At 44.2% G+C, this 27,812-nt stretch overlaps 2 protein-coding genes across 5 annotated transcripts in view; both read left to right on the forward strand.

Annotated features, from left to right (window-relative positions):
- LOC116217992 lies at positions 1 to 6,473 on the forward strand. Its single transcript, XM_031558025.2, has 2 exons — positions 1 to 165; positions 4,620 to 6,473. Exon 2 carries the CDS (start codon positions 4,776 to 4,778, stop codon positions 6,471 to 6,473), a length of 1,698 nt encoding a protein of 565 aa, XP_031413885.1. The 5' UTR covers positions 1 to 165; positions 4,620 to 4,775.
- mtus1a (microtubule associated tumor suppressor 1a) overlaps positions 6,435 to 27,812 on the forward strand; it is a 23,452-nt gene continuing 2,074 nt past the window's right edge. Inside the window, exons 1-11 of one of the 4 annotated variants that reach the window (XM_031586877.1) lie at positions 6,435 to 6,464; positions 7,152 to 7,386; positions 8,420 to 8,611; positions 10,558 to 10,659; positions 11,114 to 11,221; positions 18,968 to 19,194; positions 23,370 to 23,436; positions 26,758 to 26,972; positions 27,141 to 27,246; positions 27,357 to 27,430; positions 27,583 to 27,663. In XM_031586877.1, coding sequence (XP_031442737.1) covers positions 7,323 to 7,386; positions 8,420 to 8,611; positions 10,558 to 10,659; positions 11,114 to 11,221; positions 18,968 to 19,194; positions 23,370 to 23,436; positions 26,758 to 26,972; positions 27,141 to 27,246; positions 27,357 to 27,430; positions 27,583 to 27,663 — 1,236 coding nt within the window. In that variant the 5' untranslated portion in view covers positions 6,435 to 6,464; positions 7,152 to 7,322. Of the gene's footprint in view, positions 6,465 to 7,151; positions 7,387 to 8,419; positions 8,612 to 9,901; positions 10,125 to 10,557; positions 10,660 to 11,113; positions 11,222 to 13,430; positions 14,099 to 18,967; positions 19,195 to 22,413; positions 22,654 to 23,369; positions 23,437 to 26,757; positions 26,973 to 27,140; positions 27,247 to 27,356; positions 27,431 to 27,582; positions 27,664 to 27,812 lie in introns of those variants that run through there. The other 3 variants (XM_031586878.1, XM_031586879.2, XM_031586880.2) reach the window with 3 other exon arrangements.

Genomic DNA, 27,812 nt, shown 5'->3' on the forward strand with positions numbered 1-27,812 from the left:
GCGTTAAGTCTGAGGAATACTCTGCGTAGACATACACGGGACATGTTGAGTCTGCTGTAGTGCTTTACACAGCGCTAATGGGATTGGAGCTGCAAGAGCAAATCCTGATGGATGAAAGGGAGAGCCAAGTGATCCATGGCAGTCCTGGAGTATCCTGTTGGACTGGTATGTATGTGAATGGCTGAACAAGTTATAGATGGGACATGTAAGGCGAGTTGATTTATAGTGCCTGTCTGCTTAAGTTTTGTGTGTCGTATAGTTGAAATCTTGTCACGACATATGTGATTGCTCTTTCTGTGATGTAAATGTTTCTTCTTTTTTTTTTCATTGGAATTTTGAAACTTTTAATTGGAATTTTATTCTGAAGTCAAGACCCCTTTATAGGTGGCTGAGATTGATGCTGAAAACATGAGACTCCTGACTGTTTTGACTTCTCTAAAAATATCTCTTGTCTCTTATCTGAAAACAGACAGACAGTTTTGGCCACCTATAAATATTGTCATGTAAACAGATATGCTAATTCAGCACAGCATCTGAGATGGCAGATTTAACTCCATAGAAAGCAAGATGTTAGGAATGTAATGTAGTTATATTAGTTCTGTACTGTATAGGTATTTCTAGTAGCTTTTCAAATGCTGTTGAACAGGCAAGCTCTTGTTTCTGCGCTGCCCAGCACTGGCTTGAGCATTCTGGCTGACATGACTAAGCACAGTCTGTTCCCAAGGAAACCTTTCATTCCGTCAGGACTCTGAGAGATGGATTGTTACTGAGCCTTTCTAGATAAGTCCACAATAAATGCCCGAGACAAATGTTGGTCTGTGTGAGGCATTTTCGATTTTTTTCCGGGCTTGAGAGACTTTGAAAGGTGATCTAAGTGATTTGAAAAGTATGGAGTGGAAACGCAACCTTTCAGAAGAAGATTAAATGATAAGGTCAAAGCATATTTGAAGATAACTTTTTACAGTCTGGCATTTGCATGAATAGTCTGTAAGAAGGCAAGGAACCAGATTATAAATTGAATTAGAAGTGTATTGGGTCGTGATCATAGGATCTCTGTGATTAAAAAATCATGAAATGATACAGTGAAACTAAACTAAACGCAGTTACTGAACTCCCAACTTCTGAATGAATTTACTATGCCGTACACAGCCACAGCCTCATGCAAAATGGATTCTGGGTTTATAAAAATGTGTGTATGTTCTCCATCACATTGCCTTACGCATAGGCAATAGTACATATTGATGAAAATAGCAGTTCACTTGTACATTTCCGCTGGGTGTTTAGCCTTGCACAGTTGAAAAGGGGTCCACGGTTTCGCGTTATTATCGTTCATCTGTAAACTTTAAAATAAAATAACGGTACAGTGCAGCAAAGGACAACAATTGCATGTGAGTGTGAACACTAAGGATTAGATTAGGACACTTTTAACTGAATTTTTCAGTGTACCTGGCTGTACAAGGGAACACAAATTTCCTTAAGATAATGGTTATATAATGGTTATATTTATTTATGGGAACACAGTTTGATGAGAAGGAATGCTGGTATAGGATTTGAGCCCTTTAATGTGCAGTCCTTATAATCCATCACATTTTTCATAGAATTCAGTGACATCCTCCTCATGTTCCTCTAGCTCTCTGTCCATTATGTGCGCTCCAAAAAACTCTGGTGTTAGTGTACAGTCTGGGCCATATTATAAATGGGAAATGATCAATGTGGCTCCGACAAAGCCATACACTATACCAGTGGATTCATTCCGTACTTCAAGAGCAAGGAAGGGATGAGTGTCGTTTGATTGGCTATTGACCTGAAATATCAACAACCTTTCTCTAGAATCAAGAACTACACCTTGTTAGGTGAAAATTCACCCTAGTTACCTCAGGACTCCGGAGCTGCATATATATACATTTATTAGACAAACAACAACAATTGCAATCAGGCTCACTCCCAGCACAAGGCTGAAAGTGAAGCAATATTAAACACATCGCACAAGGTTTATATAGACAGAAGTTTAGCGTTCAGCAGGGAAAACCACGTGGTCGATTTCTGACGTCCAAGGCAAGGATGGAAGTTTTGCACAAGATTGGAAGAAGCACAGTTCGACCCTTCTTATCACCTCTGGTCTAAACATGCTCTTGTACATATGCAGACTAAGTGGCACCTAATAATCTAAGTTACACACACACACACACACACACACATAAAAGCCATGTCCCTGCTTTCATAAGCACATGATTCATACAAGGAATATATTAATACAAGGCACTTGATTCATATATTCTTAAGTCATTAACAGTGCTTGGAAATGATCTCCATCACACCTTTAGGTAGTTCGTAGTTGAATCATTATTGGTTAACCCCTACAGCACGAATGCCAGCGCAGTAGTTCGAGGTTGTGTGTGGAGAGTCTCAGGAGCACAAGGTGCATGCCAGACAAATTTAGACCCATTACATTCATCTGTTCCCGCGGATGGTGTTGCTACTGTCCTTTCAGAACCGCATGAATAGTGCATTCATATATATATATATATATATATATATATATATATATATATATATATATATAATGTTGAAGTGAAATTGGAGTATACACATATGCTAGCCTGCCAGATTAGATCAGGGCACATCCACACGGTGTGACAGATTTATTTGTCAAGTGCCATGACACACCCAAGAGAATGTTTCCTGCTTCTGAACAAGCCCATGCGTGTCCATTGGTCCTCATGACGCTGAATCATCCATGAGACGCCACAGCTGGGACTTAATTGTCACCCGAACCGCTCACTGTTTCAATTATTTTCCTCTGTGTCCACACGATGGGTTCGTATTTCTCTCCCTGTCAGTCTGCAGAGCCTGCAGTGCGGTGTAGACAGCTCCTGGGTCATGCAGTGGGGTGTAGACAGCTCCTGGGTCATGCAGTGAGGCGAAGACAGCTCCTGGGTCATGCAGTGGGGTGTAGACAGCTCCTGGGTCATGCAGTGGGGTGTGGACAGCTCCTGGGTCATGCAGTGGGGTGTGGACACAGCTCCTGGGTCATGCAGTGGGGTGTGGACACAGCTCCTGGGTCATGCAGTGGGGTGGACACAGCTCCTGGGTCATGCAGTGGGCTGGACACAGCTCCTGGGTCATGCAGTGGGCTGGACACAGCTCCTGGGTCATGCAGTGGGGTGCACACAGCTCCTGGGTCATGCAGTGGCATTGTGGCAGTACAGCATGTCAATATGAACCATGTTTTGTTGGTTTTTGATACTTAATGATGACTCTGGACTGTAGTGTTACTCAGCAGGATTGTAGGCCATTTGAGTCATTGTTCACTGAAGAACACACCACGTGGTACTGTAGCCTGTTTATGGGTGACGCTCCAGCCAAGCACTAGGACAGTTTGTGTCTTGCTGATTATCTTAAAGGGTTTTAAAGTCCTTCTGACGCTGTCATTTCCATAGTATTCCCTGTGCTAATGTCTAGTGCACATACTATCTTACATGCCCTTGCCAACATTACTAGTCATGAGGTGACCGCTTTAAGAAACGGTTTGTCATCCACAAGGAGCAACATTGTGACCTCTTCCATGCAGTAATGCTGTTGTCTGGTGGACTGCATCTAGTCCTAATACTGTGGTATTTAATATCTTTTTAGGTGTAACGGGTGATGTAATTATAACTCTGACGACAGTAAATGCTGCTTTTCAATGATCTGTAATGGATCATGCATATGTTGGTGTATATCCACCTGTAATGGATCGTCCAGGTTAAGTTACACACGTATCTTTTCAGACTTTGTTAAACTTACACAGTTAGCCTGAAGCCTGGTTTATATTAGCAGACCTGTACCAGTCGGACAACTAGCCAAACAAGCCATTGTATTTAATTCTGTTGGCTTAAGCATGTGGGAGCTTTGTACAAAGTATTAGAGCGTGCTCATTGGCTTTCCCAACTTGGCCCCTAATTATGACACTGACTGGTCATGTGTCCAGTCCACACTGTACATTTCAGCCATTAGTTCCCCGTTTTTCAATGGACTTGGAAAGGAGTAGCTTTAGGAATGCGTTAATTTAGCCAGCATATTCACTGACTGTTGGATAGATTCACTATGCCTGGATTTTTTTTTTTTTTAAAGAATAATCACATTTTTGTGATCTCTTCTTGCCAAACCATGTCTAACCAATGGTGGGAGAATGGAACGGAATGCAATTTAATTTAGTTGGAGAACCGGACAGTATGTGGCTTGCACTGCCTCTTTTCCATTAGTGTTTTTATCCTGTGTTGTGCTGTTCCCTTCGACCCATTCATTTTTAATGAATCCGTACCTGAGGGCATTAAGAATTCAACAAGACATGGTAAACCTGTGACGTCCGTTGAGTAAATGAGACGGTTACCTCAATAGGCAGTGTGTATGTTCTCACTTCACAAACCGATATCTTGAACTGTTGTCAGTGGAATAATTGTTGGAATAAGTGTGATTTCAGTGATGCCTTTTCCCATCTTTTTGTGGTTTAAGAGGCATTTCTTTACAGTTAACAGTAAAATACAACAGTCAGTTTAGAATACTTGGAAAGTATTTTGTCTGTACTATTCAGTTCATCATTCAATTTCGGTCTCTTCTGTGTTTTTCTCTGTTTAAAGGTGTGTAATTAACGTTTTTGAAAGAGGTGATGATCCCTAATTAACTGACGCAAGCTGCTTATATTCTGCAGAGAACAGTTACTGTTGGAGCAAGTACTTCTTCCTGAGGCCTATTCAAGAGCCTATATAAACAACAGCAGGAACTAAAACTGCAAAATGGACTCTGCGGTAAAAATGTGCGCAAACACCGAAATGGTGCACGTCCAATGCAAGACCAAGTGTTTCCCTCTGCTGACCGATGAACAGAATGGCAATGACTTGCCGAGTCCCGTTAACCCCTCTCCAGACTGTGCCAGGAGCACCAGCAGCCTAAGCAGTAGGAGTGTGGAAAGTCCACCTGACGTAGAGATGTTTGAGTGTCTCAGCGATGGCAATTCAGGGGAGGGTGATCCCACATGCTCTTCAAGCCCCCCTACAGTGTCTCCAACCCTTTTTAAAGTCAACAGAAACACCACCATCCAACCCCTGAACGTGACAATGGATATTACCGACCTCCAAAATGGCTCGTACATACAGCACGGCAGTGTTGATGGCAGTAGCAGGGACTCAAGTCCGCTCCTGTCCTCTGCCAGGCTGGGCACGCCGGACAGTTCCTCCCTGCCATCCTCCTTTAGCTCCAGTGACGGCTCCATCGACCGGGTCCTGCGTTGCAACAGTGACGGCTCCATGGACCGGGTCCTGCGTAGCAACAGCTTCTGCCTGCAGGACTCAGACCAGGTCTTCAGCATCTCCTACCTGGCGGAGTCGGCAGGCTCCCCAGCCACACCCTCCGACCTGGACATGCCCCATGACGCACTCACTTACTGGGGCCCTGGTGGCACCCCAAAAGAGGACGTGAAGCACCTGCGCCTTGGAGACGACCTCTTGAGTCCCAACAACCAGACCTATTTCTTGGAGGAATGCGCAGGGCAATCAGCACTCAATGTTGTAGCAAAGGCCAGAGGGTCGCCTTTCACCCCGGAGCCTTGCAGGAGTGCTAACTCTGTTGTTAAGTTGCTGCACAGTAATACCCTGGGATCTGGTCAGCTCATGACTGCTGGGGACAAGACTTTTGTGGTGCCTGGCCCTGAGGACGTTGACCCAAGCAAAGTACAAACTTCCACACCAGTGCAGTCCTTAGGCAACAAGACCTTCTGCCTACCAACCCTCAACGAATCACCCTTCACAGAAGAACCGGGAGACCAGGGAAGCTCGAAAGCTGATGGTATAAAACAACAGCCTGTATCTGGCACCACAAGAACAACGGGTGTGGTAAAGGCCGCTGCAGTTGCGCCCAAAGTCAAAAAGCCTGATTTGAGTTCTGTCAGGTCAAAGATCATGTCAAGGCAGGCAAGCACACAAAAATCGTCAAATCTGCCGGTTGTGAAAGCTTCCCCTCTTTGTTCTTCTAAACGTATGGGGGAACAGGTTCAGAGGCCATCTCATCCCACACCGAGTAAACCCTCCCCTACTGTGTCAACATCATCCGCTGTTTCTAGTCCCTCTGTGTCGTCTAACAAGTTTGCTCTAAGTAAGGGAAAGGCGCCCCCTTCAGGCCAACAAGAGAAGCCACCTGCAAGTCACACAAAGCTGATGTTCCCCAAGGCTCGGCCTCGTCTGTGGTCTGACAGTTCTCTCGTGCCCAAATCAAAGCCTGACACCCAACACCAGAGGGGAAAAACAGTCCCTCCTAGTTTTATAGCTAAGGTCTACAAGGCTGTCACTCAGTCCAAGGCTGTTTCGGCAAACCTCAAACGGCAGTTGCAGTTCAAACAGGGAGATCGGAATGGCTCCGCATCATCTCAAGAGAGTTCTAGAGAGACTTCTAGAGAGTCCCGAAAGGAGCTCCCAAAAATAAGCCCCAAAGTAAGTTGACATGAATTTGTTCAATGAATGCATTTAGATAATTGAATTGGACTAAAAATGTTTTCTGTGTACCCTCCCATTGTGTTCCACAGTGGCCCATAACTACTGATCATTTTCCTGTAGTTTTTGTTTCCAATTATATTTATTTTAATTGTGAATCAGATGGTTGTTCTATGTTCTGTAATAGGTTTGCAATACATTTCATCATTAAACACATATCTGTACAACAACATAAAGTGTACCACTACGGCTTTAACTATGTATATCTATGATGGACTTTAATTCTGAAATTGAAATGTTCTGTTTCAAGTATAGTTTTTAAGTGCACAAACACATTTTGGAAAAGCACTGGTCATTCAATTTTCCTTGAGAACAAAATTCTTACAAGGACTATGGGTAACCTTGTGCATGTATATATCTCTTTGACAAATGCACTCCATGTGCGCCACATGTTTTATAGACGGCAAGAAAGGGAAAAAAAGGAGGGGAAAAAAACCGTGGCCAGGCCTGCCGGAATCCCAGGGGAATGTAGATACAATAGCAGCCTGGCTTTTGCACTAGCATAAGCCCTCTCATGCACCAGAGCTCTCCTGAGTTGCTATAGCGAACACCATGGTGCAGCTCGGGACAAGGGAACGTGCTTTTCTCACATGGGACTGTGTAAGTGATGGTCAGCTCCTCTTGCAGACAGTGTGCAGTAGGCCAGTGGTGCCAGCGACTGGAGCAGCAGCAGCAGCAGCAGCAGCAGCAGCCTCCGAGGGGAGGAAGGCCAGGTTTGGAGTGCAGCCATCCCCCTGCCGTGAGCGAGGTGCCCCAGCCTCCCCAGCACAGGCTAGCAGCCCACGGCAACCGCCCAACATGGCCAGGCTGAGGCTGGGCGCCACCCGGGGGTTCAGTCCCAACAAAGACACCCAGGCTGCAAGTAAGTCACTCACAAAAGAGAGATTCAGTCTCTCGCCATTAGAAGTGCTTACTGGTGATTTTGGTTCACTTCAATTTGGTTCATTTATTTGAAAATGTTTTTTAAATTGTCTTCTGTGTTTCTGACATGGTGATTGGTTCCAGTAAAAGCCTGTAACTTGGACTTTTTCTAATTATTCAGTCAAACTACACAGGGAGCTGAAAATCAATACCTTATTAATGTCACAATATATCAATATATTTGAAAAAGGTTACCTAAAGAGAACTCTTCAGGCACATCAAATATTTAAGAAACTTGGACATCTTATTAATCAAATTGTCGATTTACCGTTTTTATAATTTTTCTTTTATACATTTTAAAACCATACACGCAGTACCACCTTTTACCATAGGAGGGAAATCAGAGAAAATGCCATACATGAGGATTGTAGAGAAGATGATTAATGATCACTGTGTTGTGGTGCTGAACCTGTAGTTTATTGTGCATGTAACCACTGTTGAACAACATCAACTGTTCAACATCGGCCATTTATAGACCAAGGTTTTGTTGAGCTTTATGGAGGAAGCAGGTGTTGTAGGGAGGAGGCCAGATCCTCTGAGGCCACATCCAAAGCTGGGATTGAAAAAGCAGACAGGGTCAGGGGGTCAAGAAGGTCTCTGGAGCCTTGGAGAACATGGAGGATGTTTACAGTTCATTGTCATGAAGAGGTGCTCAGGAGTATCACTCCGGGAGTGTCACTCGTTCTGAAAAAATTAAGCGACTCTGATCTGAGATTGAGATTAGACTGGCCTCTAGCAATCATTACAATAAAATACTCTACTATAACTATAATTGCACTGGATTCAAGATACTCTACTATAACTATAACTGCACTGGATATTAGGAATACACCAAGTAATCAGCCAAAAGTGGGTGACTGACTGCAGAAAAAATAAATTAAATGTATATAATCTAACGGATGGTGAAATATATCATTTAAGAGAGAATGATTGAGAGGGGAAAAAAAAATTCTGATGTCATTTTATTTTCACAGGTCATTCCAAAAATGTTCTAAACATGGCGGCTGGTCTGGGATCAACGCGGCCTCTGGATCCATTGAGTGGGGCCAAGCACAGCCCAAAGCGAGCCCTGCCCCCGGTCACCCCCTCCAGAATACCTGTGCAGCCCGCGGGACCAATCAAGAGTGTTACCAGATCCTCTCAAGCCAGTGGCCGTAGCACACCAGGTTGGGAAATAATGATTGTTTAATTAGCTCTGTTTAATCTTGCAATACTGGAGCATTGCTTTTTACTTGCACTTTATGGAAGTAGTTGGCCAGTTGCCCAGCAGGATGTGTTTGTGTTTGTGTGTTTGTGTGTTTGTGTGTTTGTGTGTGTGTGTGTGTGTCTGTGTGTGTGTGTGTGTGTGTGTGTGTGTCTCCATGTGCACATAAACAGTGTGACTCATAACCACTGCACTCTGGGGACCCTTGGTGGTCCTGCCTGTGTGTGTGTGTCTGTGACTGTGACTGTGACTGTGTCTGAAACAGTTCATCTTTGTAGTTAAGTTGCAGCTTGAATGTCTCCTCTACCCAAAACACATACTCAAACAACTGCAGGAAAATAGAATTTCATGAAAACCTTTTTTTTGAAAAAATGATTTTAGGCTATTGTTGGCAGAAATAATGTTTTATAGTGAATCCAAACAAAGCCACCACTGCCTTTGGTAAGATGGCAGGTGTTGATGCGCCACACCAGCGCACTCTGACCTATATACACTATCCAGTTGTGTTCCCTTCCCCAAGTGACCCATTTCATCTATGGGGTTAAAACCATTGCTGCTGACATTTAAGAAATGCTAAAGGACATATTTATATTGTTATTTATAGTATTATTTCTTCTACCATATTCTGTATTATACCATACCATTTATTCTACCAAATTCTGTATTATAGCATACCATTTATTCTACCAAATTCTGTATTATAGCATACCATTTATTCTACAAAAATTCTGTATTATAGCATACCATTTCATAGCATACTTTATTTTTTTTTATATTGTTTGGAATCACTGTATTAGAAATGTAATGCATATGATGTATTGATGTTTTGACTAAAGCTAATAAGCCAGTGATCTATATCAGTGTGGGAATGGCCTTGCTGCTGAGTTGGCACGGTCTGAAGAGCACCAGGTCCGAGTACATGATGATGATTTCTCTGAGTCTGGCATTCGACTGTACAAAAAGGGGGAACCCCCCCCCCCCCCCCTCCCCAACAAAGAATCCTTTTCTTTGAGCATCTCCATTCCCTCCGTCTTCCCATTGGCTGAGGAGCGTGCTGGTCTTTGTGTGTGTGTGTATGGGGATCCCTGGTCCACACACACACACAGATGTCTGGGAGGCAGGGTCTGTTCCACCCCACTACACACACACACACACGGAAGGAGGCGCTGCATGGCTGCAACATGTCAATGGTCTCATAACAAAGCAATACAGGCTTCCGTTCTCCTGTACCCTTCTTGGCTGTTTGGTACCCCGCTCCTGGGACACCATGTCTGCGTACAGAAGCCTCTGGAGCTGCACCTCGACTGAGCTTGTTGTCCCTGCTTCCTCCAACACCACTCTGGACCTGCGTGTCGGCGCGACCCCACACTGTGACCTCACTCTGTTGACTTGCCTGCTCATTGGATCCTATCGCTTCTGTATCGTCCCTTTGTTAGCCGCCTTCCATGCAAAGCCTAAAACACAACAATGGGGAAGTAAGTGAGGACTGTCCATGGCATTGGAATTATTTGTGTTTGTCTCGCGCCTGGAATCCCCTACGGTGTCCGTCCGTTTTGAAATAACCTCAGCCCTGTGTGTTGTATGCTGGAATTGAAACCCCTGTTTAATTCTGGAAACGGCACAGCAGTCCAATATTGCGTTTTCAGCGGCGTGTTGCGTTATTGTCTTGGTAACATGGCAACAGCATGAAAGGCGCCTGGGAAGAAAGGCCATGTTTGTTCCCATGGAGAGGGGCTTTCAGTTTGAAATGATCTACATTCATACGGGCATAGATATGATGTCCCCTTCAGAAAAGGCAGTCTCTACATGGCACCAACAGTAATCCAGCATATCTTAAAGGAAATAAGTGTTAAAAAGCAATTTATTGATGCAGTTCTTTTGTGGGCATGTTTGTCTCCCTCTGTGCAGGCTATGGAGAATCATGTAGCAGTGGTGAAAGGGCTGCCTCCTCCAAAGCCTCAGGACTCAGACCCAGACTTCAGACACCAGCTAAGAGCATCACAACAACAGGCAAGGCTACCTCCTCTCCTTCGTAACGCTCACACACACACACACACACACACACACACACACACACACACACACACACACATACACACACACATACATACATACACATACACGACACACAGTGTCTTGCACTGCTGCTCATCAAAATAAAGGACGTGGGGATTTGATGACTGGGTGCATACATGTTAATGACTGTATGGAAGACTAATACTTCAAAGACGGCTTCTATTCTTTGTATATAACTAGTCGACAAGTGGCTGCCACTAGCTTGAATCTCTGCTTTTAAATACCATGTGCTTCAAATACCATAGTTTGTGAACACAGTGAACCCTCTAGTGTGGCTACTGAGGCGTCTTTGTCTGACTCCTAACAAAGATATGTCAGCCAAATGCAGACTCCCACTGACTTGTTCTGAGTGTATGTATCTGACAGCCTCTGTTCTCCCTAACTGCAGTTTGCAGGAGCTCAGCCTCATCACATCCAGCCACCATCAAGCCTGTTCCCAGCTCTCTTAAAAAGCTCCCCCTGACACGGCCAGCTCGTGCAAACACTGCTCAACCAGGTATGGTGGAAGGAAGTATTTATTTATTTTTTAAAGTAAACGTGTATGGAAAAGCCATAAGGAAGTGATTCTCCAGGTCTTACTTTTAATATCTGTCAGATATGATGGTAAATCCTGAATCCTAATCCATCCATTGGATGTTTGTCTTTGATCTTAAACAACACCAATATGAAATTCATGGTAGTGGATTGGGCAAAATCACAAAGGAAATGCATCCAATCTCTACCAGTCATCATTGGGGATGGTTATTCATTGGTGTAGTTCATATGCTCCACATCCAGAAGTCCAAAATGTCTGTCCATGTTTGCTTCACCTAGTCCTCTAAATCTAAATGATTTCTGGGAGTGTTTGTTGGTCTGCGGCAGCTTCAGTGATTCAGAATGCCATGTGGCAGGCTTTGGGCACCATGTGTTCTGCTCTGAGATGCCAACTCCGTAGTCCTGGAGAGAGCCACTGCAGCCAGATCTCTTCCCAAAGGTTGTCAAAAGAATAAACAATGCTTCTGGCCTTTTAAACGGTGTATGATTAAAAAAAATGGATACTTCCCTTTATTCCCTTGCATCCTGTATATGTTTCTTTGATTTAGAAATGTGTGTTATAGCACTCACCCTGTTTAGTCACTAAATATAAAATGGTTAAAAAAAAAAACGTTTTTTTTTTTTGTCACACAGAGCTTGTCATTGTTGCAGAGCTACAATTGCATTCTTTGTTTGAAAAATGCATACTCCATTTTAATTGTAATGTATGCTTGGTAAGAGATGAATTTTCATTTGGACCTACGGGGTGCTGCCGACACGCCGTCTGTTGCTTTGTTTGTCCTTTTATATTGGGCATGGCTTCACCCCCAGCGGGATGTTGCACTGTCTGTGCTTACTGTGTGTTTTTGTTCTCTAATAACACATCGCTGACAATGCTGACATTTGGGCCATTGGTCAGCCGGATTCTTCAGCCATTGCAAATCCCAAACTCTAAAAATGCCCCCAGGCTCTGCATCCTTTCTTCTGGATATAATGTGTCTTTTCATTCTTGCTGGTTTCTTCAGAATAGGACTTGGATGCGAGCCCAAGATGCCCAGGCACCGGCATCTGCCTCGCCTCTTCCTCCTCCTCCTCCTCCTCCTCCTCCGCATTCTTTCCACATGTGCTCCCTGTAAACATCATTCTGCCACAAACATAATTATGAGTCCCAGGAGGGGGGCACTCTGTTGGCTGGCCGGGGCTGGCCGTGCGAGTGCAAGGCTTGTGGAAGATGATGACCGCCTGTGGGGGCGCTGGACAATTCTGGTAGCGGCTCGGCTGACCGCAAATGATCTCCTGCAGCTAAGGGAACTGTTTCTCGTACATGTTGTGGTCAGAGGTTTCTCGTTGGCTACTTGCACTTAGAGAGCGGTTGAAAGTATATCTTTACTTGAGATTCTTTGACAATCATTGTAGAGACGTGCAGTGGTGTGGATCGATCGCATGTCTGACTATAGCTACGTCATGTGGGTGTCTCGAAATGCCTATTGACATTATTTCTATCTTGCCATGATCTATGCGAGGCCTGGGTATTTTGATCACCTCACTCTGCTCATTAATGTTTGTAATGCATAATACATTATAATAGATAAATAGATGAATGGATGAATATTCTATTCTGTTTTTGGAGTCCATGATATCAAACCATCTGAAAAGTAAATAACAGGGCACTCATGTTTCCCTCACTGCCAAAATTGTATCACAATTACGATCTTAAGCAATCCACACGAGACATGGTAATGTGTTTGTTCTTCTGGTGTGGATCTGTATTCTCCACTATAGCACACAGGCTGTTGTACAGTAGAGAAGCATCAGCCTCGCCGCCAGTCATTCTCTGCCTCACGCCATTCTTCTTCTCCACTCTTTATGTAAATCTGAGTGAGAGAGAGAAGTGTCTGAGAATGAGAGAGAGGGAGGGAGAGAGGGAGGAAGCGAAAGTGTGAGCGAGAGATTTGTCACAACACAATCCACACACCCGCTCTTCACACTCCTCCCACTGCCCCCTCCTCCTCCTCCTCCTCCTCCTCCTCCTCCATCATCCCTTGGTACGCTAAAGCAGCACACTACATAGTGGAAGTGGTCGTGTTGGGATGCTGCTGCTGCACACTACATAGTGGAAGTGGTCGTGTTGGGATGCTGCTGCTGCTGCTGCACACTACATAGTGGACGTGGTCGTGTTGGGATGCAGCTGCTGCACACTACATAGTGGACGTGGTCGTGTTGGGATGCTGCTGCAGCTTTGTATGGGGAACCAAAGGGATAAAGGCTCCGCCTCAGCCACTGGATTAAGGTCTCAATCGTCAGCACATCTGTCAGTAGGCGGGGGGGACCTTCTTGTCCAACTTTCCCCCTCCTCCCTCCCCCTGACCTCAACACTGCTGTGCTGCCACAGGGAGCAGTGTGGTAGGGGAGAGCACTACTGCGTCTCGCGGAGAGGAGACGTTAACTGCCACGTCTGTGTGGAGAGCTTTTCTAATTCCTCCAGCTGAGGAAGACTATATATTCTCTTCTTTTCCCGCCTTTTATTGCAACACTGCCACTGTCTTGTTGACTGAAGAGCTTGAAATAAGGTCGAACGAACATAGAGTGCACCTGCTGACTGTGAGATTATGATGCACTGACTGAACTCCCACCTGTGGTTGACCTGCTGACCCAGAGCTGCTTTGCGCTCACTGGATGCTTGCGGTTTTGTTTTGCGTGCAAAGAGTCGGCAGCTTCGTGTTCGCGCGGGCACTCGAGATGATGTTCACCGCCAAGTTCTCGCTGTCCAACATCCACGTGAGACTGACGGCCAAAGGTTTGCTCCGGAACCTCCAGCTCCTCTCGGGATGCAAGAAGAACACTTTGGTCTTCTGTGCAGGTCTGTTCGCCCTCCGTCTGCCGTTCAAACCGCCCCTCACAGTGGCCATTTGCTTGTCTTCAGGTTGGGTCTTTCAGTGCGGTGGTTGTTGGCCTCCCTGAGGTGTAGCTCTTGGGTTGTGTTTGTGCGTTTATTAATAGACCGGCAGTCTCTTGGCTGACAGAAGAAACGAGTTCATCTCATATTTACGGCTTGTGTACATGCTAGAAGCCACTGTCCAAATATAGAACCGAGTCTGAGTTCAGATGGTGGATGACACTCAATAGATGTCAACATCAAGCAAGGTGTTTTGTTTTGTCAATTTTAATTAATTAATTTTAAGGTTGTGCGTATGGTGGAGTGTGTACATATGGTTTACAGTTTCAGAGAACTACTCCAGCTCTCAGACTAGAAAGGGATTATTTTGGATAACTACCCTAGCTCTCAGACTAGATAGGGGTTATTTTGGATAACTACCCTAGCTCTCAGACGAGATAGGGGTTATTTTGAGGGTTAGGTACTGGATTGAGGGGGGGGCTCCAGAGGCGTGTGAGAACATTCCTCTGACCGGGTAGATTCACATGGAAATGTTTAATTTAGACTTGTTTTAAGAGGCATTCCATTCCTGCTTTTAGAATATGGCCAAAAAAGGACTGTAATATTACGGGGACAGACGAGTATATTTTCACTCATATGCAGCTTGTATTTGAGAGGAATTCTAGAGGATTCATTTACCAGCTGTGGTTGAACAGCATATGTAACAATTGCTCGATCGTTGGAATCCCAGGCTCATGAAAATAGTTTTGATTTAGGTTCTCTGTTCAGCTTGTATCAGGGAGATGCTAAAAAAAAAGATTGCTATTATTATTCTATGGTCTCAATATGCCTTTTGCATACTGCCCATGTGGGGTGTACAAGCCAGGTGTAAGTGGACTGGGAATGCGATGCTGTACCAAGTAATTCGTTACCACACTATCATTTGTTGTTGTGGTATATTCAGGCATACGTGCATTAGTATTTAGGCGCACAGTGCATTTGTTAGTATTTTTCAACCAGATTAAAGGCTGTTATCAATTTAACTTATTTTTTATTATTGACAAAGTGGGTATGTTAACATTTTAAAACACAGTATCACCTTACTGGAATGAAAAAAAAAAAAAAACACAAATGACATGAACCACAAGATGGAGCTGTAACAATCTTTCTACTACGAAATTCATTATTTATGACTAGCGTGATTTTATTACCATGAAGAAAAAATGTAGTTAATATCAAGAAACTGTGGTTTGAATTATGCTGGAAGTTAAACAGACACAGCATTCAGTTCAAAAGTGGATGTATTGGATTGGCTGTTCACATTCATTTTTGCCAAAGCTCAGAGTGACAAAGATAAAGGACACAATTTGTCATTTTAACATTTTAGAGTTTTCCTATTTGAATGAATGTATAGGTTCAGAGAGCCCTTTATATGTTCATCAGAAGTAAGCAAGCTATAAGTGCAATGTTAACAGAGACCTGTAGTTATTTACATCTAACCATTAACACTGAATGAACGACCATCACAATCAAGCTTGTTCAAGTTGTGTACATCCCTAGATTGAATAAAAATATTTTTGATTTGCTACAATCCAGCACTTGATGCTCTCACAGAGCCAGCTCTAAATGTGCTTTCACGTGCAATCACTGGAACCAGACTATTTACTGCCTTTTCAAATCTCTTTGTACGAGTGAGGATGTAACACGGTTCAGATATCAAATTTAAATCAAAAGCCTCTGGACAGATGAGGGTTGATACTGGACGAGGAGGCTGAAGTGAGGGTTGCAACGCTGCTGGTAACCAGTCCTTGTTGCTATGGCGATGTGCGTCATAAAGGAGCTGGCCGTTGAGAGAAACTGGGAGAGGGCTGCCTGCTACTCTGGCCTCTTCACTCTGAATTATTCAGCTGTGAGAGATGAGGGTGAATTATTCAGACTTGACTGAGTAACACCCAGCCCTCTCCTCGTAGACAAATATAGCCTAATCGGTCATAAACCCAGACACATGGGATGAGCGCAGTCAATGACATCTATATCTATTTGTGTCTTTTAGCACAACTAGTAGTAGCTATGCATACACGGTTGTGGTCGATTCATTGAAATTGCGTCCAGTGTTTCCCCCGCCCCAAATAGTGACCGTCAGTTCGCTTCATACCTGTGCAATTAAAGCTAGTCCACACAGCATTATGGGTGAGAGGCTCATTTTCATAGCACAAACTATGACTCAAAATCAGTGGATAAAACACAGTAAACGCAAACAAAGCAAGTGACAGACCCTTTCCCATAACAAATGTGAGTGTGAAGAAAAAAAATGTGAATACACAGTGATGTGGGGGTGATATATTTAAGGAGTTCAAAATGTCACTAGATTTGAGAAGAAGGTGACCTACAGCTCCCACTTTAGAGCAGTTGACTTGGCGCTGAGCTCCCAGTTTCCTGAACTTACTGTAGATGACCCAAATAACAACTACTTTACTGCCATCAATTTATAAGTGTATCAACTTTTCTACTCAAGTGTCAGGAAGCTATATAAGTATTTGCAATTCATTTAAAAATAGTCTGTTCCATTTGGCATGCAACTATTTATCAGGTTTTTATTCTTGTCTTTACTGTGCCTAGTGGGTCATATGTTAGTCTTTTTGAAGACTCCTGTGCTGTGTTTATAGAAATGGATGGAAATATGAAAGCTTGTATACAAAAAGACAGATAAAGCCACTTCTTTGTGTTATGAGATAGAAAGTGGAGAGAGCAACTGTGTGGGTGGACTCCAGTCTAAGAAAAGACTGTCACCATGAGATTTGGCCACTAGAGGGCAATGTGGTGAACAGGACTCCTTAGCTTTCAACCCTCTGTGAATTTTCAAAGGGTTTTGTTATGAGGCCACTGCCAATAGGATCACACATTTAAATGACTGAAACTGAAGTACACAGCAGTATCCAAAACAAGAACTGCAGTTGGTTTTAGTGGGAAAGTATTGTACTCAGCAGTTTACAAGAATTAACACTTATTTATTTTGACAATCCTTGCTTAGTAGGCAAACATGGGGCATAAGTTTACTTTTACTTCTATTACGTGGGAATAAAAGTGATTCTCACAACTGAGGTACACACTTGGTGAGGTACATACTGATGTTTTAACTAAAAGCATGGTGCAGTGAACCTGGTATAGTAATGTGCAGTAATGTTTCCCACACAATGCTTACCTAGTCCTCTTTTAGAGCCGGGGGGAATTCATCAGATTGTTGGCATCGCTGTTTCAACATCTTTAATTTCCCATCATGCCTTTCTGCTTCTCCCCTGTGTTTCCTGAGGACACGGTGGTCCTGCGGTTCTGTAGTTTAGTGTCAGCCCCTCACCCCTCATAGTTGTGAAATAATGCAGGTTTTATTGGGCTGGAATGTTGTTTCAGTGAGGCTATTGTGCTCTTTGGCTGGGGCTGACGCACGGCAGTGATGCTTCAGTGCTATAAAGATTTCATGGCAGTGATTTTGACAGTAGATGAACCTGAGATGAGGGCTGAAATGTAATATTTCTGCCTACTTCATTTGTGTCATCTTCCCAGCAGTAGATGAGGTTCTGGGGTATCTCTTGAAACCTGATGCTTCCCAATGTTGACAAATGTATTGCGATGGCCTCTGTCTGAAAATCTGTTGCTCCTTTTGAATGTTTATTATTTATTTCTGCAGGGTCATAGACACACACAGTAACACGAGTTGTTACTTTGGCAACTTGTAGCCCTGAAGCAGCAGTGTAGAGGAAACAATAGAAAGTGTGCTAGATCAAAATACTCAGTTACCCAAACACAGTCACCATACTTAGTAAAGTCAGGATAGACTGCTGGGTTTTCATTAACGTCAATACGAGTCCTCATACAATGCTGTCATTCCTGTCAATGTCCCTCCTTTGGTTGAGGGATAACATTGTGTGAACTGTCAAAAGTTGCCCATTTTAGATTGTCAAATTCTTAGTTTAAATTTGCATGTGGAATTGAATTGTTATTTTTCTGCCATGTACTTCCTTTACTCAGACTACTTTACTAAATCTATCTTTTAGTATCACAATGGTGCTGTTTCTGTTTGTTATTGTTATGGTTACCAGCATGAAGACATCTAGGAGCCATGTAAGAACACAAGCCCCGAGGGGGATTTAGTTCCCCACACACACACATTTAAGTCTGCTATTTTGGCAATGTCCAAGCCTGCCCTTACCATAATATTATATAATACCCCTGATGGAACAAGTTGCCCTCTGGGGCAATCCCAAAGAGTTCAATATCAAGCCCCAAGTACACATGTAGACTCCCCTGGAATACACGTCTATTTTCCCCTGGCTGCCTATTTTCTTGTGTGCTGCATTTAGGCAGCCAATAGCTGTCAGGGGAGCCCAGACCTGGTGCCTCACTTGCGCTATTTTCGGCTTCTCCCGGGTGGCTCCTCATTAGTGGGATTCACACCATTATTTTGCCCTGGTGTTGCATTTATAAGGCTGATGTAAATCAAAACCGCTTTGACACTGCTGTGCCAAAATAACAGTGCCCTGTCGGGATGCAGTCGTACAGAGAGCAAGATTCAATCTGGCGATGGGAGTAATCTCATTCTCTGATCCGTTTTAGTTCTAGTGCGAGGGAGGCTTCTACATGGCTCCTAACAGCGTTGTGAATCATCCTAAATGCACTGTGTGGGCAGTGGCTCGTGTCATCTTTACTGGAAGCCCCATCATATTCTCTGTCCTGAGCTTCACTGTAACCAGGCACCACCAGGCTTGGCGGTAGGACTGGTAGGAGGGGGAACTGAATTCGGGCAAGAAGGAATAATGCTAAATGTGATCGGGACACTAAACAGATGCTCTCTTACAGTGGACAAGAACAAACAGAAGCCCAACGCCAGAACCCTGCAGCAGCAGCAGCAGGTGAATGGGCATCGGGAAGCAGCGGCCCCCGTCAAGAAGGCATGCAGTGTGGAGTGTCATCAGGCACAGTGTGAGAGAAACACAAAGACCATCCAGGATCTGAAGAGTGTCGTTCTTGAAAGCAACCGCAGATTCGAGGCCGTCTCTGTCGTCCTGCAGCACTGTTTAGCAGAGGTAACCGCCCCCCCCACCACACCCAAACATCCTGTGTCAGTGGTTAAATGTGTTGTTTACTTAAAATGTCTGCATATCAAGTTTTGTTTAATGACTAATACATGTCAAAGTCCTATTGGCAGACTTCACATGCTAGCATGCTAGGATTGGTGGTAGTGCTGCCCATGGGGGTGGAACATGGTTATCTGCCCCAGGTCTTTGAGTGACACTTCGCTTACTCCCAGTGTTTGCTTTGGTGGTGCTCCTCCATGGCTGAATGATTAGATCCTGGGAGGTGGCTTGGGAGTTGGCTCTGCAGCCGAGGCTTATGTTGTCTTCCGATGCCTTTGCTGTCTAACGACATGAAGCCATGTGTTTTTGGACATGTGTGCATTACTCCACCCTGTAGTGTCTTTAAAAACCATCGGTGTGGCATGAAGACCACATGCAGTGACAGGTGTCATTAGAGCTCCAGGCTGGGACAGTATTAAAGGAGCTGCCCATCGCTGGTCCTGACAGGGAACACTTGATACCCCCTAAAGTTATTTTGGTCACCTTGCTCGTATCAAAGCTGGCAATAGAATAGGGTTTGGTTTTTAGAACACACACACACACACACACACACACACACACACACACACACACACACACACCCACCCCATTTAAACGAGAGAGGTGTTCTTATTTAGATTAAAAATGGTACACTTCACCTTCACACTGTTTTGCCATTGAATATATTTGGCATGGATTATTTTCCAGAGATGTATTATGTATAATCCATTAATCATCCTGACTTTTCCCTTCTAACATGGGGAAGGCAAGTATTGTAAGAAAGGACATGACATGCTTTTACCCCACTCTTGAGTAGACCCTGAGTACCCAAGTCTGTTAAAGCACCACCCCATTGAAGTACTAAGGCTTTCTGCCTCTGTCATTACTGACTGCAGGTAAGTACCATAGATATAAGGAGAGGTCCATAAACAAGTACAATAGATAGAAGGAGCGGTCCCTAAACAAGTATCATAGATATAAGGAGCGGTCCCTAAACAAGTATCATAGATATAAGGAGCGGTCCCTAAACAAGTACCATATATATATATATATATATGGAGAGGTCCATAAACAAGTACCATAGATATAAGGAGAGGCCCATAAACAAGTATCATAGATATAAGGAGAGGTCCATAAACAAGCTGCTCATTCTCCCAGCAGTGTTACGTCTTACCCATGACCTCCCCTGCAAGAAACATTCAAACATTTTTAGTCTGAGATTCACCCAAATACAAAGGAAAGCGCCAGGTAGTTACTAGTTTAATATCACAAGGGCCATGTGTGTGTTGTGTCCTTATTTGGTCGTGCGTGTGTGCGTGTGTGCGTGTGTGCGTGTGTGTGTGTGTGTGTGTGTGTGGACGCCAAACCCTAGAGAGGTGATAAACAGTAGAGATCCGGCTCTGTGCCTGGCCCCACCCATCCAGCGGAGTGGTGCAGGGGACGTCACATCTGCTCTGCTCTGCTTTGCTCTGCCTAAGGACCCACCGGACACTGTTATCTGCCCCTGGAAATATGCTGGAGACGGAGAGGGGGCAGGGGTGGTTTTATCTGACATGTCTGAGAGCCACTGGCTGTGTTGGGTCAGTGATATACTCCAGAGGTCTGGCATACATGCGTGAGTGTACACAGACAAGACCGGATTTCACTGAGCATTATCTTATCCTTGGGCATATTAGGTCATCCATTGCATGTTGTTTGCTCACTGCCAACTATGTAGTTATGCAGCGTTCGCTAGCACTGCTCTTTTTAAAGGATCCATTTGGTAAATGTTGCAGCCAAGGCCCTGTACAAAAAAAATAAAAAAGTCTTTACATAAAGCTTTAGCTTTACTGGGCTGATGGAGAAGAGGAGGTTGAATATCTTAAATGCCCTTTCTCTACCTCTTGGTGATGTTCAGATGCGTTGTGTTTTCACTCATCCCCTAGGGTGGGGGATGGTGGTGGATACAGCCTGCACCCTTCCCCCTACTTCTGTTGGCTGATGTCCATTAGAATACATCAGAACCATAAATCATTTGGGGTCCAAATTAGTTTCAATGCCGGTGCCTCTCCAAAGATGCCTATATATAAGACTACACACTTATGTGTGTGTGTGTGTGTGTGTGTGTGTGTGTGTGTGTGTGTGTGTGTGTGTGTGTGTGGTCATATATATTGTTTGCTTTATTTGATGTTGATCTTCCCTGCTAAGATGTACACAGAGAAATAGACATTCTGAAGGAATTACTTTAAACCATTACAACCAAGCTACCTCAAAAGAACAACTACCAACCAAGAAAGAATACAATGTAAAAAATTGGGAAGTTGACTTTTCCCAAAGTGAACCTTAAACCGCATCCCTATCCTCACTACACGTCACGTTTTACAGACACCTCTCTGGAGCTGGTTGTTAGAGATGACATGACACGTGTCCGTTAGTGAACACGGCGTTCAGTGGAGGAATCCGTTCAACATTCATTATCCCAGGAATAGTGAGTGGGTCCTTGCCATGTTTGTGTGAGAATGTGCCAGCTGTTGCCTTGATATGGTTACAAGCAGAAGCAGAGCCTGGTGTTCAGATGGGCGCTCTGTGCCGATTGCCATCATTTGTTTGTGAAATGCTGTCAGCAGGTTTGGCACATGACCCTGGTGCATGAGGCACTCTTCTGTTGTTTGCCATAAGACCTGTGTGTTTGTGTGGGCGGTTTGAGGTGTGGGAGACATCCTATTCCTCCTCTTACATCCTTTTTCTCCAATGCAGTGTTTTGTTTAGACTTTGCTGCAATGAGTTGAAAGCTAAAAAGACTTGAGTGGAAGTTATTGCGTAGCATTTAACTCCTGTGTGTTTTAACCTAATTCCCCACAAGGACATGAAAGAACAGAGATTCTAAAAGAGTCAACGGTAGAGCTAAAATATATTGAATTAGGAAGCATGTGTTCATATTTTCCACTGATGTAGGTGGAGAGGCACTCCTTTCTTTTCCCCCACGGGGACACTGAAGGTCATCGCTGTTCTCTCCACCACCATGTCCCATTTCACTGAGAGCCACTTGATCAGCTTTACTGTCACACACTTAATATTTAAATATATATTTCCCCCTCACCTTTGCCCACTGTGCTTTGCTGAGACCCAGTCCTATTGCAGAGACTGAACCTCCCCCCACAGTGCATAGCAGGCTCCTCCCCCCCAGCTTCCACTCTATTAGGAGGAGTACGGTAGCAGCGTGCCACTGAACCGCCCGTGGTTGGAGGAGGCGGGGGACCAATAGGCAGTCTGTCAGCAGTGGTTTGGATGTGAGGCGTGCAGTCCGAGGTAGAGGTGCTGGTTCCTGCACCTGGGCTGTGCTGTGTGTCCCTCAGCAGACAGCCTGGGGAGAAAAGCCAAACAGGCCTCTGAGCCATGGGCTGCTCCAGCAGCAAGGAGTGCCTTAGTCTCTCCTGCACTGGACCAAGGGTAACACACATCCATTCTCTGCTTTATTATCTCTGTATCTATCTGGTTTTTGTTCATATTTGTTTTGTGGAATATGAAGTTGTCAGTTCATAGGCACAGACTATGTGTGACGTCTGTGATTTTATTTTTTATTTTTTTTTTTTTTTTTTTAAGATTGAATATTGGTGTGTGTGTGCTTCTGGTAGAATTGTAATCTTCATAATCCTATGCTGCTGGTCCTATGGAGTGGTGCTTTGCTGCGAGTGGCTTTTTTTTAATTTTTATTGATCAGTGAGGGCAGGAGAACGGAGAAGTAGGGGATGCCTGTTGTTTTTGACTGTGAGGAGCACTGCAGTTGTGAGGGACTGGCTCACCACCCAGAAACGCTGCAGAGGGAAGGGAGGTTTGGGAAGGCAGAGCTAGAGAGAGAGGAGAGGGGGGAAACTGGGCAGTGCTTGCACCATTCTGGAGTGTTCACCTAGTTTAAGAGGAAGCCAGCTTGGGGCTTCTGTTAAGACACTCACTGCTATTCTCTGCCAACTGTCTATGGTTTATGGAAAAGAAAGATTCTCATTCTGCTATTTCATTTACACTTGTTCTATGTGGATACTGATACTCAGTGCAAGATCTGTTTCCTGACTTTAGTCCCTGGCTCAGGGGCTTGTGCTACACATGTTCGACTCTACAATATGAATATTAATTTGTTTGTTTGTTTGTTTGTTTGTTTGTTTCTGCAGCGAGAAGAGTCCTTGAGGAAATGTGAGCAGTTGTCTGTGGAGCTGGTGAACCTGCGGGAGGATCTGGGTAAGAGTGGACCACAGCACATCACCACAACATCCTCACTGCCTGCACCACTGCAGCTAGGGCTAATCTGAGTGAGATAAGGGGTCTCCCAGCTCTTTGCCGGGGAAAGAGGTGGCCTCTCAGTATGTTTTCCTTAATTGGTGAAACGGGCATTCATCTGTACGACCGAAGGGACACAAAGCACTTCATGTTTTTCCAGACCCCAGACGCGTCCCAGTCGCCTTGCTTGGCCTCTCTCACTGTCTTGTAATTAGATTTTCTCTCCTCCATTTAATTGTTCAGACAAGATGGACTGCTTAGCCATCGCTGAGCCAGGGATCAGGGATGGTTTGATGGGCTCTCTCGTGAGGTTGGTTTATCGCTGGGAGTCGCTCCCTTGGGGGTCATTTGGAATGCCCCCCTCCTAAAAAAAAAAAGAGGGGAAAAAAAAAGAAGACATAAACGTACCTTGAGGAGGAGTAGAGTAAGTGTCACTACAGCTGTTTGCTAAAAAGGGCCTTAGTGGAGGACGCTCCAAATGTGGTTGTCATGGCGGCATCCCTCATATTGATGCATGAGGGTGCTGCACAGGGATGTGTAATGACTGTTGCCTTTGGTGTCCTTCTCGTGCCCCAGATGGCCGTGACAAGTTTTTTTTAGTGTTCAATAAACACCATCAGTATTCATGGGGTGATGGCAAAACCCTTTTTGTGTGACTGGGCGCATGTATTAGGACCGCAATGGCCAACACATGATTTTTCTTTCCCTTTGTAATCTCTATGCTGCAGCTTATCTTTGCATTCCCAGCGCATGTTTTAAGACCCTGGTGAGACCCCACTAAGAAGCCACTGAATGTTTAGTCAAAGCCGGGTGAGAGAATTCCCGAAATGTCTAGAATCTAGATTGATTATAGAACTCTAGATTGTCCTGAGCTCCAGAACTCGATCACACATTCAGTGTTTGGCTGCACCAGAGTTGTGTGGTCTGGAGGGGTTGGCTCTTATCCAAACTGGTCAAATAAAGTTACCTACTGCTTTAAAGTAATCCAGATCAATCAAAGGGCTGACTGAAGTTACTGCCAATAGCTATGAGGGTGTCTGTGTTTGGATGCCTGTGGTGCCAGTCTTGATTATTCCTGTGGTAAAAGCTTTAAGGCTTGGATTATGCCCTCACTATGCTTAGCACACCTCTGCTTTTTTTACCACCGACTGTTATTATACAATTAGCTTAGCCATGGAACAATTGTATGACCGTTACAGTTAAACCTTCTTAAAATCTATGAAATGTTAGGCTTTTGTGTTGCAGTACGTAGCTAAATCTGATTAACAGACTTCTGTTTCGGATGAGAGCTCGGATCTGACATTGAAACCTTTTTGCAGATGAGTCCTGGGTTTTGTGGTGGCCTATGTTTTAGAAATAAAGCACAGTACATCAGCCAAATCAAATCATTAGCATTTCCTGCCCCCTCAACAAGATTAACTATAAGAAGTTAGTCCACAGAACTGTCCAAGGTCACGGTCACATTTCTGCCCCCTGTGTGTTTCGTATTCGTCTGGGACTCAGAGATATTCTGCATGTCCACCTCTTGTAGTTTTCATCCCGAGCGAATCTGTAAATGTCTCATCGTATCCTGAGTGCCCCTCGCTCAGCAGAGCCTTTATTTGAGTGCTGTCATCCATAGTGCTGACTGCACCAGCCCTCCACTGCAATATTCCAGACGTCGCTCTGACAAGTTGCGACCTGGTTTCCCCTCTTCCTTCTGAAAGAGGAATCTGGCTTCTCCCCAACGCTAATATCATTCCATCCCGTCACATATTTTTTGTTATTGATGGTTGCATAGGTAGTCTGCTTAGCAGAATGAATTCACAAGCTAATAGAATGACCTCCTCCCCTTGATGTAATAAGTCAAAGTAACTTGGACTCTATGATATAGATGTATGATATAGGTGCAGTCTTCACCTTTTATACGCTGGAACAGTCTTGGTGCATTTTGTTGAATCCATTCATGTGTCCATGAATGAAATAGTCAATAATTGTATATTTTGAGGCTTTATCTTCCACTGCAGTATAGAAGTTTGTGTTCAAATGCAGTTATATGAAATTACCATGTAATGTGCTCACATGGTGATTAGCTTTAAGTTGTTCTGAAGGGAGTCATTTGAAGGTCAGTTTCTCTCGATATTTCTCAACAAATCCTCTCGAGTCTAAAGGCCATGGCGCAGTACTGGATATTCAGAATTTTGAATAATTATGAATGCAGCTGCTTTAAAAGTATTGTTTACTTTGTTCTGACAACTGTAAATGTTGAAATGCTAGCCACTCAAAACAAAATGGCTTCTAAAACCTCCTTTGGAAGCCAGTATCTATTTTCCTATTTTGCTGAACTTATCCCACTTGGCTCTTGGTGGCAAGTGGTGTTGGATTGTGACACAGCTAAGTGTGTCTGTTGCCATGTACAGCTGTTGGTCTTGAGCCTCACATTACATCACCCACCTAGCTTCTGCGATCCATCAAGACAACTGCAGAGTGTGGTCAGGCGTTCTTTCAGAATGGGTGCTCTGCCATGTGAGGGCTGGGTCCTGCCAGACTGCTGATCATTTATAAGAGGAGTCGTTTAGTAATGGGAAGGTTGCTAGTTCAATTCCCCACTCCTCCTTGCCGAGTGTGTAAGTGTCCTTGAGCAAGACACTGAACCCCTAACTGCTCCTGATGTAAAAAGCAGTTTCCTTGTACGTCGCTTTGGATAAAAGTGTCTGCTAAATGTAAATAAGTATTGTTGATGTGTCAGCTGTGATTAAGGTCTGGTTAAAACAAGGGCACGGTCAACTGTATGTCTACGCATTTGGCTGCTTTTGCAAGCAGGAGTAATAATGTCTGTATTGTTTCAGGATGATAAGCCACAACTGCTGTCAGTGATTTATGAGACTTTGTAGGTTTAGAAATGTTTAGGGTAGAATTGTTTTGTCAAAATGTTGAGCCTTGAGGAAGTGTGTAGCCTGTTGTTGCATATCAGTATTGCCACAAGCAGTATATAGTCCTCCATCTTTTCCTGATAGTATTGCAGCATTATCAATAAATGATCCTTGAATATTAAATGTAATGAAGATGTTGTTGCTCTAAACCTTGCTTGCCATTGGAGTTACTCTATTGTGTAAATGGACTGAAAGGCATAGGTGCAGTAAACCTTGCTTGTCATTTGTGTTGATATTTACACAATATGTTCCAAGGCTGTGAGAACCCCTTACAGTTTTCAAGTCAGGGTAACTTTGGTGATTGAGGTTCATGTGAGGCTGATTGACTTGGCGCTCCCTCATATTGACGCTGTTGGTGTCTCCTTCACAGTGAACTCCTCCCAGTCATGCGAGCGCCTCGAGCAGGAGAAGGACGAGCTGCGAGGGGCCTTCGATGGCGTCCTCCAGAAGCTGCAGGAGCAGCACCGCAGTGACCTGGCTGAACTGGAGGAGAGGCTCAGGGCCTTCTACTCAGCCGAATGGGAGAGGGTCCACCAGGTCTACCAGCAGGAGGCTGACAAGTGCAAGGCCCAGATGGAACAGCAGGTGAGCGGGAGGGATGGCTCACTACCTTGGCCTTTTGCTCCGTCCATATTTATGTGAAATATTTCCTTCATTTTGGTGTTTTATGTGCACTGAAAATAAGGGGAGGTGTGGAAACAGCCAGGAAAATGTCAGTATCCATCTGAACCTGTTTTTTTTTTTTTCTTGAAGCTGGAAAGTTTAAGATCCAAGCATGAGGTTTTGAGGAAAGACCTGGAAGCCAGCCATGCTGACAAGATGGAGAGCATCACACAGCAGTATGAGCAATCTTTAGAAGGCAAGTTATCTATTTTTAGTCAGTTTCATATTTCTTGTCTTGTCTTTATGTGATCAGAAATAGGAAGGAGAGTTCTGTGATTCCATTCTACTACAAATTTGTGTTTTCAGAACTCAGGAAATCCCATGAAGCAGAAATGCAAACATTGGAAAACATGCTGAAGGAGACTGAAGTTAATTTAACAGTAGGTGATTCATGTCTGGATATACCTGAACCATATCTCCTTGGACACTTAAGACACATTGCACAAAGGGTCACAATGTTTGAGTTTTTTTCTTTCCTATGATTAACGGAATGATGCATTTGGTAATTTAGCTCACAACTAATCTTTTCCAGGGTCAGATTGAAGAGCTGAGAACGGAAAACAGTGCTTTAAACGAAAACGAGATGTGGAAGGAGACGACAGCTGAATGTCAGGTAACAAAAGCATACACTTCCCTCTGCTGCCATCATATAGACTAGAAAAATGTTCTCCGATAACAAACTGGCAGCACTGATCAGACCCACTGCAATACCACAAGGGAGCATCTCCTGTTCCATCAGCAATGGAGCTCTCCTCTCAGCTC

This window comes from Clupea harengus, chromosome 20, assembly GCF_900700415.2.
Source record: "Clupea harengus chromosome 20, Ch_v2.0.2, whole genome shotgun sequence".
Lineage (NCBI taxonomy): Eukaryota > Metazoa > Chordata > Actinopteri > Clupeiformes > Clupeidae > Clupea > Clupea harengus.

Excerpts from the sequence above, each read along its gene's own strand:
- LOC116217992 (XM_031558025.2), top strand. The coding sequence starts at position 4,776 with ATGGACTCTGCGGTAAAAATGTGCGCAAACACCGAAATGGTGCACGTC.